General features: G+C 42.1%; 2 protein-coding genes across 3 annotated transcripts in view; both read left to right on the forward strand.

Annotated features, from left to right (window-relative positions):
- Positions 1-6,299, forward strand: part of LOC137623068 (carboxylic ester hydrolase-like) — a 15,483-nt gene extending 9,184 nt beyond the window's left edge. Inside the window, exons 8-13 of one of the 2 annotated variants that reach the window (XM_068353709.1) lie at positions 722-875; positions 1,985-2,169; positions 3,046-3,125; positions 3,791-4,018; positions 4,624-4,753; positions 5,844-6,299. In XM_068353709.1, coding sequence (XP_068209810.1) covers positions 722-875; positions 1,985-2,169; positions 3,046-3,125; positions 3,791-4,018; positions 4,624-4,753; positions 5,844-5,954 — 888 coding nt within the window. In that variant the 3' untranslated portion in view covers positions 5,955-6,299. The remainder of the gene's footprint in view (positions 1-721; positions 876-1,984; positions 2,170-3,045; positions 3,126-3,790; positions 4,019-4,623; positions 4,754-5,843) is intronic. The other variant, XM_068353710.1, reaches the window with a different exon arrangement.
- A 1,773-nt stretch (positions 6,300-8,072) lies between these two features.
- The window catches only part of LOC137623069 (zinc finger protein 470-like), a 31,995-nt gene continuing 18,259 nt past the window's right edge, over positions 8,073-21,808 (forward strand). The window contains exon 1 of the mRNA XM_068353711.1: positions 8,073-8,215. Coding sequence (XP_068209812.1) covers positions 8,136-8,215 — 80 coding nt within the window. The 5' untranslated portion in view covers positions 8,073-8,135. The remainder of the gene's footprint in view (positions 8,216-21,808) is intronic.

The raw sequence follows: 21,808 nt of genomic DNA on the forward strand, positions 1-21,808 counted from the left end.
AGGTAGGCCACATACTAAAGCAGAATAAAAAAGGTAGGCCACATACTAAAGCAGAATAAAAAGGTAGGCCACATACTAAAGTAGAATAAAAAAAGGTAGGCCACATACTAAAGCAGAATAAAAAAAGGTAGGCCACATACTAAAGCAGAATAAAAAAGGTAGGCCACATACTAAAGCAGAATAAAAAAGGTAGGCCACATATTAAAGCAGAATAAAAAAGGTAGGCTACATACTAAACCAGAATAAAAAAAGGTAGCCCACATACTAAACCGGCACCTGTGAGTCTTACTCCTGGTTTTCAGCGAAAATAATATAAGTAACTCCTACAGTGTCATATTCCAAAATTGTTGAAACCGATTCCTTTGAAGATTTTCTGGAACTGATCTAAGCAAAAATCTTTTAAGTGTTACATATACTTTGTTTGAAGAAAGATTGATACTAATTCTTATTTCATGTTTAGACTCGTGCCTGGTCACACATTTGAAGGGTTGCAACCATATATTAATATTAACAAGATCTTGATATAATTAATATACTAGTGTGATTAACTGCATTTATGTTCATTGCAGCTAAGATAGAGATATAAGTTTGCTTAACACCTGATTTTTTCCATTGTTAATATTTAATAGCACCTTATTTGAAAGAGGCTAAAAAACGTTGAAAATAGATATTTTGATCCCAATGACTTTTCAGACAGAAATTTACTTATTTGCTTTTGCAGAAACTGGAATTTTATCCGGGATGGTTTGCGCCAATAGTAGACGGTGGTCTGAGACCACATCCGTTTCTGCCGGCTCCCTTGGATGAACTCACCATACATTCAGTTCCATCAATCATGGGCAAAGTGCCTAATGAGGCTCTAATGTTCGCTCTCAGTGAGTCCTTCATTGTTTTCTCTATTTTCTTTATATAATCATATCTTTTCTGAAAGATTACACACTTTTTTTGTCTTATTAAAGATAATGGTTTTTTAATCACACCATCATCGAATATCTTGAAAAATAAAATTACCACAGGTTTAGTATGGCTATTTATAAAGACTTATTATTATTATTATTATTATTATTATTATTATTATTAGTATTATTATTAGCTAAGATGGAAAAACAGGATGCTGTAAGCCCAAGGGCTCCCACAGGAAACATAGCCCAGTGAGGAATGGAAATTAGGAAACAAGTAGAATAGTGTGCCTGAGTATACCTTCAGGCAAGAGACTAACCCAAGACAGTGCAAAACTATGATATAGAGGCTATGGCACTACCCAAGACTAGAGAATGATGGTTTGATCTTGGCGTGCCCTCCTAGAAGAGCTGCTTACCATAGCTAAAGAGTCTCCCTTACCAATAGGAAAGTAGCCACGGAACAATGTTATATGAAGTATGGTAAAAAGAAGAGAATATGTAAAGAATAGGCGAGAATATTTGGTGTATGTGTAGACAAAGGAAAAGTGAGCCGTAACCCGAGAGGGATCAAATGTAATACAGTAAAGAGACCTAATAACTCTCTATCGGTAGTAACTTATCAGGTGGCTGGTGATAAGAATAAAAAAATTATCTATATGGAAAATAACAAAAAGTACCCTGTTATCTAAGCTCAAGGAGGACATCTGGAACGAACATTTTCATTACTTCTTATATCGTTTAATTATTCCCTTATTTCCTTTCCTCATTGGGCTATTTTTCCCTGTTGGAGCCCTTGGGCTTATAGCATCTTGCTTTTCCAACTAGGGTTGTAGCTCAGCTAATAATAATAATAATAATAATAATAATAATAATAATAATAATAAGTTTTTCCAACTAGGGTTGTAGCTCAGCTAATAATAATAATAATAATAATAATAATAATAATAATAATAATAATAAGCTTTTCCAACTAGGGTTGTAGCTCAGCTAATAATAATAATAATAATAATAATAATAATAATAATAATAATAATAATTGCCATTTTCCTCGCCTTTACCTCTTCTCTTTCCGTATTTCGAAGATTCGGTGATGCTGCACGCTGATAAAACTAATGCCAGCGCCCTCTATGACGCCGTCGCCCCGGTAACCTTTACCTTGTGGAATGATCCCGAAACGTTCATGGCGATGAATACCGTGGCACAGAACTTCTATTACTCGAGTCATGCAAGGACTTCAAAGGACTTGCTGGTGGAAGGATTTACTAATGTAGGTCTTGTTGTTCATACTGAATCCTGCGTTCACTACTGTTGTGAATTCTATTTGGATCACAGTTAGCTCGATGAAGTTGCGGCCACGGTCTAGGTATATAGCTAGACCGTGGTTACAATATTAAAGTGCATGCTTATTATGTTTATTCAATATATATATATATATATATATATATATATATATATATATATATATATATATATATATATATATATATATATATATACAGTATATATATATTATATATATATATATATATATATATATATATATATATATATACAGTATGTATATGTGTGTGTGTAAATATATACTGTATATATATATATATATATATATATATATATATATATATATATATATATATATGTGTGTGTGTGTGTGTGTGTAAATATATACTGTGTATATGTATATATATATATATATATATATATATATGTGTGTGTGTGTGTGTGTGTGTGTGTGTATATATATATACTGTATATATATATACAGTATATATATATATATATATATATCTATATATATATATATTTATATGAATACATCTATCTATCTACCTATCTATCTATCTATCTATCTATCTATATATATATATATATATATATATATATATATATATATATATATATATATATATATGTATATATATTATATTATATATATGGCATATATATATATATGGCATATATGTATATATATATATATATATATATATATATATATATGGCATATATATATATATATATATATATATATATATATATATATATATTAATGAAGAGGATTTTTGGTCTTGCTTATAATCTAGAATATTGCAGAGCCGTGCAAAATATTTTCTAAGATGTCAACAAGGCTCTTTTGCTCTCTCAGGGTGCGACCGACACTTATTTCCACGTATGTATTGACGACATGGCAAATCACCTTGCAACTTCGGGATCACCTGTATATGCGTAAGTAGGCTGTGTATTAACACTATAGTCCATTTCTTTTATCGAGGCAGATTTACACAGACTCGCAGCGGTGCCTTTCTAGCTCGGAAAAGTTTCCTGATCGCTGATTGGTTAGAATTGTCTCGTCCAACCAATCAGCGATCAGGAAACTTTTCCGAGCTAGAAAGGCACCGCTGTGAGTCAGTGCAAATCTGCATCGCTAAAAGAAATTGACTATAGTTTTAGTACATTCGTGTAGATTAATTTTATGGATTATGGCATGACTATTGTAGGAGTATGTCTGAAGATAGAAGAGATGTCAACACTTTAGTGAATTACTGTACTGTGGGTAAATTAACTTCTCATGAAGAAAAACGGCAAACCTATACTTTCACTGAATGTTTTCAAAAGTCTATTTGAAATTGGTCTTTTCATTAGATTAGTAGACACAAAGACCGTAAACAAAATAGATGTCATCTTTCTAGACAACAGTATTTGGCCATAAAAAACAAATGAGTTTTTTGTCATAAGATAAACCCATGAAATTGAGGAATGATTATAATCGAAAATGATATATTACAGTATATCAAAAGGATCATCATCATCATAATCTAAACCATTAGTAATGTTATAAGTATTTTGAATGATGACATTAATAAGGATGATAACACTCCTTTTGGGAACAGGTATATAATGACTCACAGGGATCCAGAGAGCCCAGTATGGGCGAGGCAACCTTACGAGATGATGTGGAAGATGGGTTACACCTCCAGGATGCTGGAGGAGGGAATATCTCACGGGGATGACCTAGTCTACATCTTCTCCCTGACCATTGCCCCTCGGTTCGAATCTGAGAGGGACCAACACGTCTCGGATATCCTCACTTCTCTTGTGGCAAACTTCATCATGACAGGGTGGGTGAGGAATGGTCAAAGACAGACGGTTCCATTCTAACATTATGTAGGTTGAGGCTTTTCATCTGATTGATATCATAGTAACTTCATATATCGCAGCACATAAAAAAAGAGTCTACGTTGTTCATTAAGATAACGATGGTCAAACAGTTAAGGTACATAATCTTGCCTTTGAATGTACTAAACTTTTCATCTGATTAATATCATAGAAGGTTTATAGAAAATATAATTAAAATAGTACTATTTGTGAAATAAATTACTTTATTTTTATGGAATTGTTCTAGGAAGGTGTAAATATGTTTACTAGAATTTTAATTAAACTTAGTAATGATCCAGAGTAGAGTGATAAACGTCGAATATAATGAAAATATAGTTACATGTAACTTACCAAATTTCATAAAAACAACTGGGAATATTTAGAGCATTTAATCCAGGAATATTTAGAAATTTCATGAGTGGTATTTTTTAATAATCAAACTATCAACTGAACTGATAAAAGACAAATACACAATGAATTATAGTAACGAGATCTTTGGCCCATCAAAAGAAAAGTTTTGTGGAACTTTCTTCATATTGATTTTCATCCAAAGTATTTTCTGTTTCAGGAAACCACAGACGGACTTACCGTCTCTGACAGACATTCCTGTCTGGGAACCAGTTAAACCAGGATTGCCTCTTTTTTACTACGACATATCTCCCAATCCTGTCATGGTCCAGAAGTTTTACAATCAGGAGGTGAACTATGATTGCTCTTTTTATTGATATAAGCAAAGACCAATGTTAAAAACCCTTAACTGTATTATACTCTGCAGACATAAGAAATGATATTAACTTTTTACCAATATTCAGAAATAGTTCTGCGTTAAAGTCAAAATAGATTTCTTTTGGTTCTCAAAAATTAGCAAACAGTAATTTTCACTCAAGTAGATCTGTACTTGAGTTGAAGGTTATCTCTGCTATCCTGATCTGCATAGCCAGGGCAAGTCTGTTAAATACGATAGATAACGAACAGTAAACTGGGCAGACCCATCTGACATATTCATAACGAAGAATTCTCTTGCTTGAGGGTATACTCAAGCATATCTTTTTATATATTTCCTTATTTTCTTTCCTCACTGGGCTATTTTCCCTGTTGGAGCCTTTGGGCTTATAAGATCATGTGTTTTACGACTAGGGTTGTAGCCTAGCTATTTATAATAATGATGATAATAAGAAGAATGCTTTGCTTTATAATTGGAGAGCGTTGATACTTTTTCGTCTCGTGGGAAGAACCTTAAAAGAGAATCTTTTATGTTAGAACTTTTCGACGTTGGCAACTGAAATGAGGTTCTGGGGAATTCCCCTTCACGGCTCCTTTGGCAATTAAAGGCTTACAAAATATGAAGACTTGTGCATTTGTCATAGAAATTAAAAATTGCAATAGTATTATTATCATCATCATCATCTCCTCCTACGCCTGTTGACGCCAGTCGTCACTTTCCTGAGCTTAATTCTTTACTTTTCCACTCATCACCTCCCATTTCACGCTCCATAGTCCTCAGCCACGTAGACCTGGGTCTTTCAACTCTTCTAGTGCCTTATGGAGCCCAGTTAAATTTCCCCAGATTTTGGGAATTAGTAAAAAAAAAAAGTAAAAAAAAAAAAAAAAAAATGTTAGCGAACCAAATGCTTCTGTTGTAAGAGTCAGCCAACATTTCTTTAAGTCAGGGTCTAAAATGCAACTCGTCACAATAGGAAAAATTTGATTATAAGAGAACACTATATTTAAGGTACAATGGAATAAGCACGGAACCTAAAATGACTAATGATATCAATTTCGTTTCAGGGGCGAAACTTTTGGACGCAAGTAATACCGGCCATTCTGTCTACGTCAACAAAGTCAGCAAGTGAGAGTCAAGGTTTAGAAGACAGTTTTTGCAAAGGAAGAAGTGTGTAAAAACATGTGCAAAGGATTGTGGTAGTTTTGGGAACAACAAATATTTCCTTATAATCAGCCCTAAAACCACGAATAATGTCTTACTTATTGTGATAAATTATTTATTACTACTGCTAGTTGGATGTTATTTATGGCTCCTGTTGTCCTTGTCAAGACTGAACTTGGAAACGTGTTTTTCTATGCCATCAAGAATAACCTATAGAAACTCATCCTTAAGTTCCTTGGCTTAAATAGATGCTCTATTTATATGGAAACCAATTGCAGAATATCGGTAAGATAAAGTTTCATTAGAAATGGAGAAGCATTGTAGATATGTATATATAATAAATATCCTAGAAAGATCTTGATAATCCTTTGGTTTGTATAGCACTGTCCATATATGAAAATAATGAAGAATCAATTTGAAAAGTTGTCAAATTTCAATGTTGTTCACGAAACCTCGATTTAAATTTGACAATTCCTTTAGAAATTATATACGGTGTTATAAACTCCCTTCAAGTCTGCCGAGATTGTAAAAAAAAAAAATGGAAAAATTCTTTGAGTTTTACACTGAAATCTGCAGACAACAGGATCTCGGGAAGTTGGTATATAGGTGGAATGTAAGGACTCGTGAAGAGAAGGTAGGTGTCTGAGAAAAAGGTTGGTTTACTTAAAAAAAAAAGAAAAAAAAACTAATAAGAAAATTATTTGTAGAAGTGTAATATCAAAATATGAAAATTCAAGGTCTACAATAATTTAGTGACAGATGTGTGTGCGTTGTATACGCGGGAATTTCATCTATGGAGCATATACAAATTAGGGTATCTTACAGACATTTGAAAAGATCAGTAAAAGACATCTTTTGGATGAGGGAACTATTGGAGAGGAAAAGAAAGGTGGGCTTCCACAGTTAAATATTCAAGTAAGCTGAGGCTTGTCACCATATTTCCTTTTCAGTATCTTCTTCTCGCCTTAATATCTTAAGATATCCAGTGGGATGATGAAATCATATTACCAAGTCTTGGAGCCGCATGTTTGAAAGCTCTTGAACCTACACCAGACATACCCCTTTCCTCCAATAATTTTAAACCATCTGTAACTATTCTCGTGTCTACACGATTCGTTGCTGCATAACGTGCAGAAATGTCCGTAGACTATTTAGGCGGCCGATTCTGATAACTTGATGGGTTATTGTACATATCTTAAACTCTATTCTAACTTTCAATATAATTATAAGGCTTTCAACACATACAGCCTAACGAACGTTGGTTGGTTGGCATGATCACAAGGAATGTTGATAGCATCATTTATTTTCCTTGATAGCCTACTTCTTAGCACTAAGTGTAAAGGTAATCAAAAGTTATGAATTTGTGCATTGGAGAAATCGTGTATCTCTCTTATTATTATTATTATTATTATTAGCTAAGCTACAACCTACTGTAGTTGGAAAAGCCGAGTGTTATAAGCCCAAGGGCTCCAACAGGTAAAAATAGCCCATTGTTGAAAACAATAAATAAACTACAAGCGAAGTAATGAGCAATTAAAATAACATATTTTGATATCAGTAACAACATTAAAATAGAACTTTCATACATAAACTATAATAGAGATATATCAGCTCTTCGACATGGAAACATTCGCTGCAAGTTTGAACATTTGAAGTCCACATTAATATAAGATATATTATTAATTTCATCCCTTAAAACTAGAACCAAGACATGTTAATGTTGTTGCACATTCAAATTTCCATTTTCAACGTTATTAACCAATTGATATGATTCCAACGTCTACTAGGATGGCTGAAGCTGTACGATTTGATGCGCCGTACATGTAAATATTAAGATTTATATTAAATGAATGATACTAACTGTTATATTTTAGAGGTGAGAAGGTAGTTGAGTACTAATTGAAACTCAGATATTATTTTTAATTGAATTTATCCAGTTTGACATTCAAACGTTAGTTTACGCGGTTTTATTGGGCACAGAGGAGAGTGACGTTAAGTATCAAGCCGTACTCGGAGATTGGTCCAAAGTTTGTTTCACAGATTGAACGGAATCACTATTCAAAGATTTTCAAACTTCCGAAACCTTTTGTTATTTTGGGGAGATTTTTGGTATCTTTTCTATCCCTCTTGTGTTGAATGTTGTTTATTAAGCTGGAAAATACTAATTTTTACAACAATAATAAAGCACTAGTTTAATGAGCAACAACCAACACTCTACGCGTACTTCACGGCCATCTTTAGTGCTTTGTTTATATGTGTTGGTACATCTGTTGAGGTAAAGTTTTCTCGACGATTTTTACTGTATTTGTTTTGGCAGTTTTGGGGTCGATTGAATATTGTAAGGATGGAGTATAAACTTCGTTGTTAATGCGTTATTTCGATAATTTAGTTTGTTATCTCAAGAGAAAATAGATGCTTGGAGCCAAATCTACGTGGAAGAACAGCCATTTTTGAGGCTTCTAAGAGTTTGAGAATTGACCCGTGGATTTTTATGTTTACTTTCCCAGCTTGAAAACGTTTGAATCTTTGAGTTTTATTTTGATTGAAATTACAAACTATCATTCTTAAATAACTTATATTCAAACACGGGACTAATATCTACCTGAATCTCGAATGTTTCGTTTTTTCGATAGGGCGTATCCTTTCTTTCTTTGAAATTACTACCGAATATTTTTCTTCTGAGAAGTCCTTTCCATTAGGGATTCCATTTCAACTTTAGAACTTTTATAGTTCTTGAGATTGGAAGTAAATGTAGAGACTACTTAGCTGCCTCTCAAGATATGTAGGCTGTTGAGTGTAGCCTACACCCTAATATCCTCCAGTCTTATGTATTTAATGAGTGCCTCTAAAGGTTTAAAGGTCGCTCATGAATGGTAGAGGCCAGGGACAGTGACATTGCCCTACCATTCAGGTCAATGCCCTAGAGACTGACCATATATTATATGATCAGCGCCCAAGCCTCCTCTCCACCCAAGCTAGGACCAGGGGTTGGGGCCTAGGCAGTGGCTGTTGATGACTCAGCAGATAGATCTATAGACTCCCCCCAAACCCCCCAACTAAGGTTCACAGGGATGGTAAGGTTGCAGACACTAATGGCACTAACGAGTCTGAGCGGGACTCGATAACCCGACTGGCAAACACCAGGCAGAGACGTTACCAATCAGGCCACAGCAACCCAAGACTAGGGAATGGTAGACAAAGGAATGGAAATATATGAATTATTTAAAGACTTGATATGAATAATTTTGTTGTCAACATTGGGTTTAAAATCTGAGTTTTATAATAGTATAGTATTAGAACATTGGAACACTAAATGTAATGAGGTAAAATTATAGAACATTGCAAGGATCCTTTGTATATCAGCGGCCAGTTCCTCACACACTCATTACAAATGGACATCAACTATCCTAAATTTTCCCCCCTAACCCAACCTACAAGCCGTGTCCTTACCTACATACCTAACGGGGGGATAACGCCCCCCCTTACACTGCCGTATTCTAATTTAGCCATAATAATACATACAGGTGGTCTTATCATACATACACCCCACATTGTAATAAAGACATTTATAATGCATGTTGTGGTGATTTGAACGTTTTCGGGAGCTTTTGTATATCAGCGGCTAGTTCTTCCAGAGAGCATAAAATATGGATACCAACTAACCTAAACTTCCCCCTCTAACCTAACCTACAAGCTGTGTCCTTAACTACTTACCTAATGGCCTGCGACCCCCCTTACACGGCTGTATTCTTAGTCAGCCCTCATCATACATACAGGTGGCTGCAATAATACATACACCCCTGATTTTGTTGCGAACGTTGGATTTTTATTTGAAAGTTTTTTAATAGTAAAAACATTGTAACTCTTAACTCTTAATCTAATGAGGTAAAATTATAGAAGATTGTAATAAACAGTTTGTAGAAAAAGACTAATTTATAATGTATGTTGTGGTGTTTCAAGCCTTATTGATAATGATTTTTTGCATGCTCCATAGGTTTTGATTTCTGGTTGGTCAATTACCTCTTTGTAAATTTTTTGTTTCTTCCAGTCATCATTATACAAAACTAGTTATTGTAATAAAAAAGTTACTCTAAAAAATTCGAGTAATAGTAATGAAACCGTCAAATCACTGGAACTTTTGTTTACCAGTACTTCTGGATGCATGGAAACCGGGATTTTCCATCCCATTTTCTATGGAGTCGTCCTTAGCAGTGGTCATCGTTATACAAATACCTCCTTGCTCAATAAACCTAATGATTTATTGGTTTTTATTCTGCTATTAACCATTATCTCCTTACTCCTATGTTCGGGCAAACGGAACATGTTTTGCTATCCACGTTATCCCCGTGGGTTAGTATTGCTGTGTTAATTATCAATAATGCAAACTTAAAGTTGTGAACACACGCTTAACGTAGGGGCAAGTTGTAGCTTCAAATAGGTCTTTTCTAATGCACTATTTTGAACCCTATATCCTAATACTTGGCAGCCACTATTAATATAGGTACAGATTTTAAAAATTTTTGCCTCGATCATTTTCATTTTTACACCAGTCATGAGAAGCAACTGCACACAGATAGTAAAAATTCTGATAGTTAGTACTTCTGTTGCAAGTTTCTTGTTTGAACAGTATCCAAGTTCCAGCTTTTTACAATCATAATATCAGGGTACACAGTGTAATTAGACCTCATTTTCAGTTATCACATGAATAATGATAGATTAGGATAAAAACATTGTGTGGGATATATTTAGTCTGATAATGAGAAATGGAAGCCAAGTCTAACATTTGAAAAATGCCAAAATAAATGCCCAAGCAACTAACGCACATATTGCAACAGGTCCTGCTTGCAAGAACAAAGGAACATGGGGATTAAATAGTGTTGAAAATGAGGAATTGTTTGTTACAACAGCTATGAATGACATCCCAGAAAATGGTGTGGAAAAATCCTATTTTCAGTAGGTTCGTAAGGCATTTTTTCCTACAAAGGCTCTGGTGTTTTGAGCATTTTTGTTTTTGATATCTGGATGAAAAACATATTTTGACATAGATATTATAAGATAAGACTAGTTACTGTATGGTTCATTTAATGGTGTTAACTATAACCAGCTGAAGTCATTAGATTTTTATAGTTAGAGTAGTCAACCCACCAAAACTCAAAAAACTATTGATTTTAGCCAGTTCCTGTCATTAGAAACATTCAAAACATCATAATACACACCAGGTACTGGTTATTGGCTGCTAGTTTTAGATATAGACTGGAATCCATTCAATCTTAGTCCTGAATTTTAAATTCTAAGCATTTTAAATGGTGAAGAAATACAGTATTACTAATGAAGTACATTTACTATTTGAAACCTATTAGCGCAACTTCAGCGTAGCTAGCACAGAGTTTGGTATAATTATAGTACAGTACAGTATATTACAATATTAACTAGAGGGCCACTCATTAGAGCGCAGACCTCCGCCATGGCAGCTTATTTTCCGGCCTTTTGCTTGACTTTGACCTTTGACCTTAACATATATTAGGCCTGATTGGCGTGGATTTTCATACACTGAAATATGAATCAAGTTCGAAGTCTTTGTGACAATGATGTCCAAACTTATGGCTGGTTCCGTGAATTGGACATATTGCTTGACCGTGACCTTGACCATCCAAAATTTAATAATTTTCAGCTTTTTACATAAGTTAATCCCTGCAAGTTTCATTACTCTACGATTAAAATTGTGCCAGGAAACTTTTCACAAACAAACACATACAAATCACACACATAAACAGGGGCAAAAACATAACCTCCTCCCAACTTCGCTGGCGGAGGTAATTATGATCTTGGAGGAAATGATTAAATCAAATAACTCTTTAAAACCAAAATTTTTAATCTGCATAGTCTACAGTATAGTTGTCAGTACAGTGGTACCTCTACATACGAATTTAATTCTTTCCACAAACGACTTCGGATGTAGAAACGAATTTTCCCATAAGAATACATGGTAATTCATTTAATTCGTTCCTCAGCCTAAAAACCCATAATAAATCCTTAATAAATGGCTACACATAATTACACAACAATAACATAACTGCATAATATGAAAGAAGCATGTAAACAAGATAATTATAAATAAATAATAAATAAAAAATGTGTTTTATTGCCACTTTACCTTAGAGACAGGCCAACGCAGGTGTAGGATTTGCTACGCCAAGAGGAGACGGACGATCGGCGAGAAGGTAGACATGGTGTTAACATGTTCTTTAGATAAATACTCTCACTCTCTCACTCTCTCTCTCTCTCTCTCTCTCTCTCTCTCTCTCTCTCTCTCTCTCTCTCTCTCTCTCTCTCTCTCTCTAGTGTTAGAGACGTCTATTAATTTTTTCTGAGAGAGAGAGAGAGAGATTAAACAAAAATGTGTTGTGTACATATGATTTTTAACAGCGTTAACGAGTTGAAAGACAGTTAAATGTAACTAAAAAAAACAATATCAGCGAATCTGAATTCCTTTATTAACTAAAACAAATAATTGATACAAACACACTCGTGTGCGTATGCGCAAACACACACACGCACGAGGAGACATGATCGGCGAGGAGGTAGAGATGGTGACTGCGATAACATACCGTAACTTACACTACGGAAATTTTAATCTAACTTAGCTTATTTATTTTTTTCTTATTTTTATATTTCATATTTTTTACATTTTTTTTCTTTTGATTTTTTATTTTCATCACTTTCAATGACGAGTTACGGTATGTTATCGCAGTCACCATCTCTACCTCCTCCCCGACCGTCTCTCTTACTGCGTAGCAATTCTTGCACCTGTGTGTGTGTGTTTGTGTATACGCACACTAGTGTGTTTGTATCAATATTTGTTTTAGTTAATAAAGGAATTCAGATTAGCTGTTATTACTTTCTTAGTTACAATTGATTGTTTTTCAACTCGTTGACGCTGTTAAAAATCATATTTGTTCCGACACGAATACTTTACCTCGAATTACCTCTTTGGAGGGTCCTTGATCCTCTCTCAAATTCGACCAAGATTTCCCGCGCTACCCCCCCTATCTCGCTCCCGATAGTTACTACCCCTGCCGCCAGGATAATTCCTTCGGCCCGGATTAGGGCAGGTCACTGCTTTTCCCGGGTCAGGACATCATTAAGTTCTTGGTCGTGAGATCCGAAGCATCTCACTCTCTCGTTTTAAATCTTTCGACCCGTTAGCGCGTTGTGTTCCCACGTGTTCCCAGTGTACGGACTTGTGTTTTTTCTGCGATAGTGCGTTTTCGCAAAGTGTCCTCAGTCCGTTCCCTTGTGTTATCCAGGTTTTTCTGTAACTCGTGTGCGAACGATGGAGAACGTGCGTCCTTGTCCTGGTCCTAGAGCAGGAAAGTCGTGTGGGGCTTTCCTCTCTAAACCAGAGGTGGACCCGCATTCTCTTTGTTCCACGTGCAGGGGTAAAGTTTGTTCCTCCTCGGACACATGTCCCGAGTGCGTGAATTGGGACGGAATTCAGTGGGTACGTTTTGGTACTAAGAAAAAGAAGTCATCTAAGCGTTCCCCAAAGAAAGTGAATGGCGTGTCTTCCTTACAGTCGGTCAGTGATCGGTCCGACGAAGCCTCGGCCTCTCCGTCTCCTTCGCAGAGGAGTGGCCAGCAAGCCCCCAGTGTAATTGTGACCCATAGTGTCCTCCCAAGTGAACCCATTGTGACGGAGGAACCAAGGGCTGGCCCCTCGGGAGTAAACAGAAGGGCCGCGAGTGTTTCGGGCGGATCGGGCCACGCGGCAGGGGAGCACGCTTCCTCGGATGACCCGGTATGGGACAGTGTGGCGTTCTCGGTCTCCCCCCCGCCCTCGTGGGCCGGTGCGTCGGGTTTCCCCCAGTCTACCCCCCAAACACGGCTCCCCCCAGCCAAGCCGATACCTCGGTCGACGGAGGCGAGGCTTCCCCGTCGGAGGACTCCGCCTACAGAAGGGTGGTAGCCCGCATCAGGAGGACTCATGGGATTCCTGAACCCGAGGTGCCGAAGGTCAATACCTGGAGGTCGAGCCTCTTGAGGTACACACATCGGGACGTCCTGCCGAAGTCCTCTCTGGCCCTGCCCCTCGCCCCAGACCTAGTACTCGGCCAGGAGTACATAGATAACTTGGTGGCCAGCACTGCGGAGGCCCCCAGGTCCCAGAGTTCCTCCAAACTCCTCCAGGGTCTGAAACTACAGGCCAAAATTTATATCCCAGAAGGACGTCGCCCGGGTCCCTGTAGAGTGGACTCAGCCGTGGATGTCCTAGGACAAGGCGGCTCGGACGAAAGGGCCAGCTCAGCCCCTGTGTCCTTCTCGGCTTCTGAAGCAGGCATGATGGAGGAGATGTCGAGGGACATGATTAATGTCTCTTCATGGCTGGACTGGGGGGCCTCCACGTTACTGGATGTACAGGCCTCCACAGACCCCGACGACCCGGAACAACAGAGTCTCCTTTCGGACATTATCACTTCCGGAGGGAAAGCGCTAAAATTTATGGCATACCAGGCTCTCTCCCTGACGGCCAACTGGGTCCTCCGGAAGAGGGACACAGTGCTTTCCAGGGTAGCAAGGAAGATCCCAGACAGACAGGCGCGAGCCATTCGCACCCTACCCCTAGGAGGAGAGTCCCTGTTTCCTTTGAAGGAATTGGAAGAACTGATGGAGAAGGTGTCCAAGAGGAGAGAAGTCAACGTCCCTAAGCAATCATCCTCCAGGAGACCTCCGTATAAGAGGGCAGTCTCGGATAGGACCGTGACCCCTCAAGCGGTTCCCAGCTCTTCAAGGAGGGACGCCCACTCCTCTTCCTGGTCATCGTCTCCTCAGCCCTCCCGCAGGGGAACTACAACTTCTGCCAACTCCTTCAGGTCGGGTTACTCCGCCTCGAAGAGGGGCAGATCGGGCCGCTCCTCTAGGAGAAGGTAGAGGGAGAGGCCCCCAACTCCCGCCCAAGCCTCGGGTTGGGGGATGCCTCAGACCCCATTGGCAAGCATGGAAAACGAATGGGGCGGATGCTTGGACGGTGTCCGTCCTGAAAGAAGGCTACAGGATCCCCTTCATAGCGGACTCACCCCCTCTGATCCCAGCCACCCAAACAGAATGGTTAGCTCCCAGGGACCCGTTGAAAAGGGCTACCCTACAAAAAGAAGTTTCCTCCATGTTGGAAAAGGGAGCCATGGAAGAAGTCCTTCTCCCAGGGCCAGGCTTCTACAGCCGCCTGTTCCTGGTGGAGAAAGCAACGGGGGGGTGGAGACCGGTGATAGACCTGTCGGCCCTCAACAAGTTCGTCAAGAAGACGGACTTCAAGATGGACACCCCAAAATCCGTCCTGATGTCCTTGAGGGAGAAAGATTTTATGATGACGGTCGACCTCAAGGATGCGTACTTCCAAATTCCAGTCCACCCGTCGAGTCGGAAGTTCCTCCGGGTAAAATGGGGCTCCCAGATCCTGCAGTTCCGGACCCTCTGCTTCGGACTGTCGACGGCCCCTCAGGTGTTCACGAGGGTCTTCGCGACAGTCTCAGTATGGGCTCACGAACGAGGTATCCGCCTCATCAGGTACCTGGACGACTGGTTGCTCCTTTCCAGTTCAAAGGCCCTCTTGGAAGAACAAGGAAAGGACCTCCTCCGTTTCTGCAGGAGTCTGGGAGTCATCATCAACCTGGAGAAATCGAACCTAACGCCGTCCAACAAAATGGGGTACTTGGGGATGACGTTGGACACCGTGCAGGGGAAGGCCTTCCCCTCGGAGGACAGGATACAGAACCTCGTCAAGATCATTCAGCCGTTCCTGTCGGGGCTTCCCAGGAAAGCGAAAGACTGGCAGAGGCTGATAGGCCATCTGGTCTCATTAGAGAAGCTAGTTCCCCAAGGGAAGTTACGACTCAGACCCGTACAATGGAACCTCAAGGCTCTATGGTCCCAGACAGGATCTCAGAAAATATCGATCCCAGTCCTTCCGCACACGGAAACAGCCTTGAAATGGTGGAGATGCCGGTCGAACTCCCTCAAGGGGATGCCCCTCGGGTCCTGTCCTCCCGAGTTTCTCCTGTTCACGGACGCCTCCAGCCTAGGGTGGGGAGCCCACCTGAGGGAGGAAACAGCAAGCGGGACCTGGTCAGAGACCGAAAAGCATCACCACATCAACGTCCTAGAGCTAAAAGCAGTACAAAAGGCATGTCTGCACTTTGCAAGTCGATTGAAGGGAAACACCGTGGCCCTAATGTGCGACAACGCCACGGTGGTAGCCTACATCAAGAAACAAGGGGGCATGAAGTCGAAGGAACTGTGCGACCTCACTGTAGACATCTTGCACTGGGCGGACGAACACCAGGTAACACTGCTAGCAAGGTTCATCCCCGGGAAAAAGAACGTGCTAGCCGACGGCCTCAGCAGGGTAGGTCAGATAGTAGGGACGGAATGGTCCCTACAACCAGCGGTAGCCAGACTCATCCTTCAACGATGGGGCTCCCCGGTGATAGACCTATTTGCAACAAAGCTCAACGCCAAGTTACCGGTTTATTGCTCCCCGGTACCAGACGAAGGAGCAGCCCTAGAAGACGCCTTCCAGCACAGGTGGGACAACCTGGACGTTTATGCCTTTCCCCCCTTCACGCTGCTAAGACAAGTGCTCAACAGAGTAAGAACCGCCCAAAACCTCAAGATGACTTTGGTAGCGCCCTGGTGGCCGGAGAGAGAGTGGTTCGCGGATCTGAAAGGCCTGGCAAGCCATCTGCCATGGCCTCTGCCCCCCAGGTCAGATCTACTAAGTCAACCGCACTTCCTCAGGTTCCACGACAACCCTCTCTCTCTTCGCCTTCACGCCTGGAGACTATCGAGCGACTCCTGAGGAAGGAGGGGTTCTCCTCCCCCACAGCTAAGAGGATGTCCCTATATCTAAGAAAATCCTCTACCGTAGTCTACCAGGCGAAGTGGGCCGCCTTTACGAAATGGTGCGCGACAAAACAAATAAGACCTCTCGAAGCCTCGGTCCCTGACATAGCTGATTTTCTAGTGTATCTTAGGGATAAAATAGGAATGTCAATCCCAGCTATTAAAGGAGTGCGAGCAGCCTTAGGCCAAGTCTTTCTCCTGAAAGGCATCGACTTAGGGACATCAAGACACATAGGGATGCTGATTAGAAGTTTCGAACAATCCTGTCCTCCCCAAGCCAGGAGAGTGCCTAGATGGGACCTGGCCAAGGTCCTGAAAATGTTGTGTCTTCCGCCCTTTGAACCGCTCAGAGATATCGGGGACAAAGAGCTCACCCTCAAGACAGTCTTCATGTTAGCCTTAGCTTCGGCTAAGAGGGTAGGTGAGATCCACGGTCTCTCCTACGACGTGGCACACTCCAAAGGGTGGAAGGAGGTATCTTTCAAGTTCGTACCCTCCTTTGTAGCTAAAACTCAGAACCCAGCAGTCTGGGACCCGAGGTTCGAAGGTTTCTCTGTTCCGGCCATTCCCAAGACAGGGAATACGGACGACCTGAAGTTATGCCCGGTCAGGACGATCAGGAAGTACCTGGAAAGGACGGCCCATCTCCGTCCAGGTGCCAAGAACCTCTTCGTCTCTCCAGGCGTTAATAAGAAGCAAGTGTCCAAGAACACTATTTCCTTCTGGCTGAGACAAGTCATCACTAGAGCTTATGAAGAAGACAAGGAGGCGGTACCAGGCACATCAGGGGCCTGAGCACGTCCTTGGCCTTTGAGAGAAATATGGCAGTGGGCCAGATCCTGCAGGCCGGCACTTGGTCACACCAGTCGACCTTCACGGCCCACTACCTCAAAGACTACTCAAGAAAGTCTTTGGATGGATTCTCCATTGGGACAGTCATCGCCGCCCTCCAAGCTGTGTAGTGGCAGGCTGGAAGACGTCCCCAACAAGTGAATATACTCATCCCTACTTCTTCAGGAGAAGATTCAGTAGAGAACATGTCAAGAGGTAAGACTTAAATTATAAGCGTAAGTTTTCCACCGCTACCCCTATCCGCTCTCTGTACCCCCACATTACGTAGCCCTCCGGGCACCATGTGCCTAACCAAGTGGCAGAATGGCTCTCCCGCCTCCTAAAGTGTAAGTCTCCAAAGAGGTAATTCGAGGTAAAGTATTCGTGTCGGAACAAATGAAAAATTTTAAGTAATTTTTATTTTTCCTAACATACTTACCGAAGAATTACCTCTGAAGTAATGGCCCTCCCTTCCGTCCCCGAGTGCCATTCTTCCATTGCCAAGTCGGCCTTAACGGAGAACTTAATGATGTCCTGACCCGGGAAAAGCAATGACCTGCCCTAATCCGGGCCGAAGGAATTATCCTGGCGGCGGGGGTAGTAACTATCGGGAGCGAGATAGGGGGGTAGCGCGGGAAATCTTGGTCGAATTTGAGAGAGGATCAAGGACCCTCCAAAGAGGTAATTCTTCGGTAAGTATGTTAGGAAAAATAAAAATTACTTAAAATTTTTCATGTACTCTAAACACTTTTGTTTAATCTCTCTCTCTCTCTCTCTCGGAAAAAAAAAATAATAGACGTATCTAACACTATAACAGCGAAGAAGAACGAGAGAGAGAGAGAGAGAGAGAGAGAGAGAGAGAGAGAGAGAGAGAGAGAGAGAGAGATTTTATTTAAAGAACATGTTAATGCTTTGTTTAGAGAGAAACAGAAAAAGAGAGAAGTCTTATTTAAAAGAGCTTGTTAATGCCATCTTGGTTTTCTTTGCTTCACTTTTTTCTTTCTTTCTGTTCACAACGCTGGCCCTTCTCACAAATGATCGTTGCCAACAATCTCTTTGTCCTTTATCCCTATCAACAAAAGGCGTTCTATCTCTTCCAGGGTATTGCTACGATATCTTGTAATAATGGTGATCCCCTTTGATGGTTATTTGCTTTAATGGCTGGCTTCAGCTTGATGATCCTCGAGATCATAGGCCTATTCCGGCCATATTGTTTAGCCATACAGTATCACTCACATGCACACTGCTCTCATGTTTTTCTATAATTTCTTGCTTCAATTCTAATGAAAGAATTGCCTTCTTCCTGTACTGAAACTTAGCTTCTTAGGCACCATGATTATAGGTAAAATCAAAAAGGAAATGTGAGAAAAGGAAGAAAATAAGCACTGTTAATAACAGATCAAACAGAGGACAACCACACGATACACACAAGAACAGAGAACTGAGCACTCGACGCTCAATGGCGTAATGTTTACTTCGTATATTGGAGCAACACTTCCGATGTCGAGGCAGAAATTTGGTCGAATTTTACTTCGTATGTTGGAAAATTCGTATGTTGGGACATTCGTATGTAGAGGTACCACTGTACTGTAACTACAGTCTAACCTAACGGAAGTGGGCTGTAAGACATTTAAATATTTTGTGTCAAAATTTAATTGTTCCGTAACTGAAATACAAACCACGCTATTTAATACTGTATGGGTAATTACTTTCGGCGTAGCTGAAATGACGAGCCATTAGAATTTTAATGAGGGTTTACTACCCCACCGCTAGTTAGCGGTGGGTAGGGCCGGTAGTTTGCTACCCCCCCCCTCACACACACCTGTGCTGAGCTTACTTTGCTATCGGCTCGGGTGCTAAACGGACGTGTCCGCTGTCACCCTCGCCTTACTGACAGCCATTTTGACTGATCTTTTGTTTGCTTTTTCTTTTCTACAGAGTGTTTGTGAAGTTGGCCTCTGTGATGCGGAAGTGTCCCGGTTTACCTGACCGCCCTTGTGGGACTTATATGTTACCGGTCGAGACGGACCCTCACACCTTATGTCCTTTTTCTAGGGGTCAATGGTGTGATAGAGATAACGTATGTGGTGAGTGTGGGGAGTGGTCTACCTCCCAGTGGGAGAGGTTTTCCTGGCGCCGGAAGTCCAAAAGGGATATTTCTCCTTCGAAGAGTTCTTTGAAGGGGGAAAAACCCAAGGCTTCTTCTTCCGTGCCCCAAACCTCCTCCAAAGCTCCCACTCGATTGGTTTCTTCTGAGAAACTGTCGAGTGGTAGCGTAGGCCTCAGTTCTGTTGACCGATCTCGGGGTTTGGGAGAGGGAGTTGCCTCCCATAGCGAGGCAGCAGCTCCTCCTCCCCCGGGGGAGGATATTAATTCTGATGTTAATGTGTCTAACCATGATTTGTTGCAGCTTTGGGGTTCCTTAGGACTTCAGGGTTTGCCCTCCAAGGAAGCCCTGTTTGACATGATCAAGTTGGGAGCAGCTGTCAAACACTCGTCGACTTTAGCAGAGGTCGATCATCTGTCTATCGTTGACATTGTTGTGGCAGAGGCTTCTGACGAGTTAGGTCAAACCTCTGCTCCTGATGTAGCTGAAGGCTTAGCTCCCCCCTCCGAACATCCTTCGAGGGAGGAGCTAAGTCCAACGGTCTCTCCTGCAGGTGATTCTCTCCCTCGGGGGAGTTCACTGACAGAGACTCCTCTTCGGAGGACTGCTGGTTAGCTTGCTGATCCTACGGCCCCCAGAGGGCGTATAAAGCGCAAAGCTCGCCTTCCTCTTCGCCGTAGAGGCCTTTCCTCGCTCCACAAGGGCGTAAGGAGGCGCCACTTTGGCTCGTTATCCCCGCAGTCCGCCGCAGAGGAACCTCGTCGTCGATCACCGACCCTGCCAGCTACATCCCTGGACCTCTCTGCAGATCGTTCGCGATCTCCTTCGGAGGAAGGTCGTCCTTGCATAGGACGCACCGACCCTCCTCCCGCTAGACCTGCTGACCTGCCGTCGCCGTTCCTGGCTGCTGATGCGCTGTAGGCGCCCATGCATCTCGTTTTCAGGCGGACATCGGTCCCTACGGGGCACAAGGGACTTTCTCTCCTAGAGACTAAATCCCTTACGCGCCAGGTATCCCCTGCGCGCCATCAGTCTCCTACGCGCAAGTGTGCTCCAGTTCCAGTTAGAGTGCGCCAGCGCTCTCCTGTGCGTCAGCGCTCTCCTGTGCGTCAGCGCTCACCTGCGCGTCAGCGCTCTCCTGCCCGCCAGCGCGCCACTGCGCGCCCTCTTTCTGATGCGCGCCTACGATCGCCTGCGCGCCAGCACTCGCCTACGCGCCAGCATTCTCCGACGCGCCAGCTCTCGCCTGTGCGCCAACGTTCTGCGCGCCCACGATCTTCGGATCTGGGCGCAAAAGGGAAGATAATCTCTTCCCCTGCTCGTTGGCGCTCGCTAGCATTGTCACCTACGCCCCATCGCGCGCCCTGCACGCCCACCTATTGCAGTCAAGATGTGCGTCCTCTTGCGATATTTCCCCTGCGCGCGCGCCCCTACGTGTTCTCCCTTACGGGCTCATGATGATCCTGTGCGCCCACGCGTGCGCGAACAATCACCGTTATCTTCAGAACGCGCGCTCTCACCTGTGCGCCATCGTTCGCCCGCGCGCGCCCTCGTCTGCGCGCCATCGTTCGCCCACGCGCGCCCGCACCTGCTCGCCATCATTCGCCCACGCGCGCCCTCACCTGCTCGCCATCATTCGCCCACGCGCGCCCTCACCTGCGCGCCATCGTTCGCCCATGTGCGCCCTCACCTGCGCGCCATCGATCGCCCACGCGCCACCGCTCGCCCTCGCCATCGCCTACACGCGTCCGCGCGCGAGCAATCGCCCGAGCGTGATTTAGGCGGATTTCCATTGCGCGAGCGCCAGCGTGACCACCAACGCGATCCCACACACTGTGGGTGCCCATGCATCCTGCGATCAAGCAGGCCACGGTTCCTTCGGGGCAAAAGGGACTTGCTCAGATTGTAGCAAAGTCCCTTAAGCGCCAGGTATCACCTATGCGCCAATGTTCTCGTGCGCCCCAGCGCGCTATTTCGCACAAGCGCTCTATAGTTGCTGACCCAGAGCAACGAACCAGCGAGCACTTGTTCCTG

Source organism: Palaemon carinicauda, chromosome 30 (assembly GCF_036898095.1).
Source record: "Palaemon carinicauda isolate YSFRI2023 chromosome 30, ASM3689809v2, whole genome shotgun sequence".
Taxonomy (NCBI): Eukaryota; Metazoa; Arthropoda; class Malacostraca; order Decapoda; family Palaemonidae; genus Palaemon; species Palaemon carinicauda.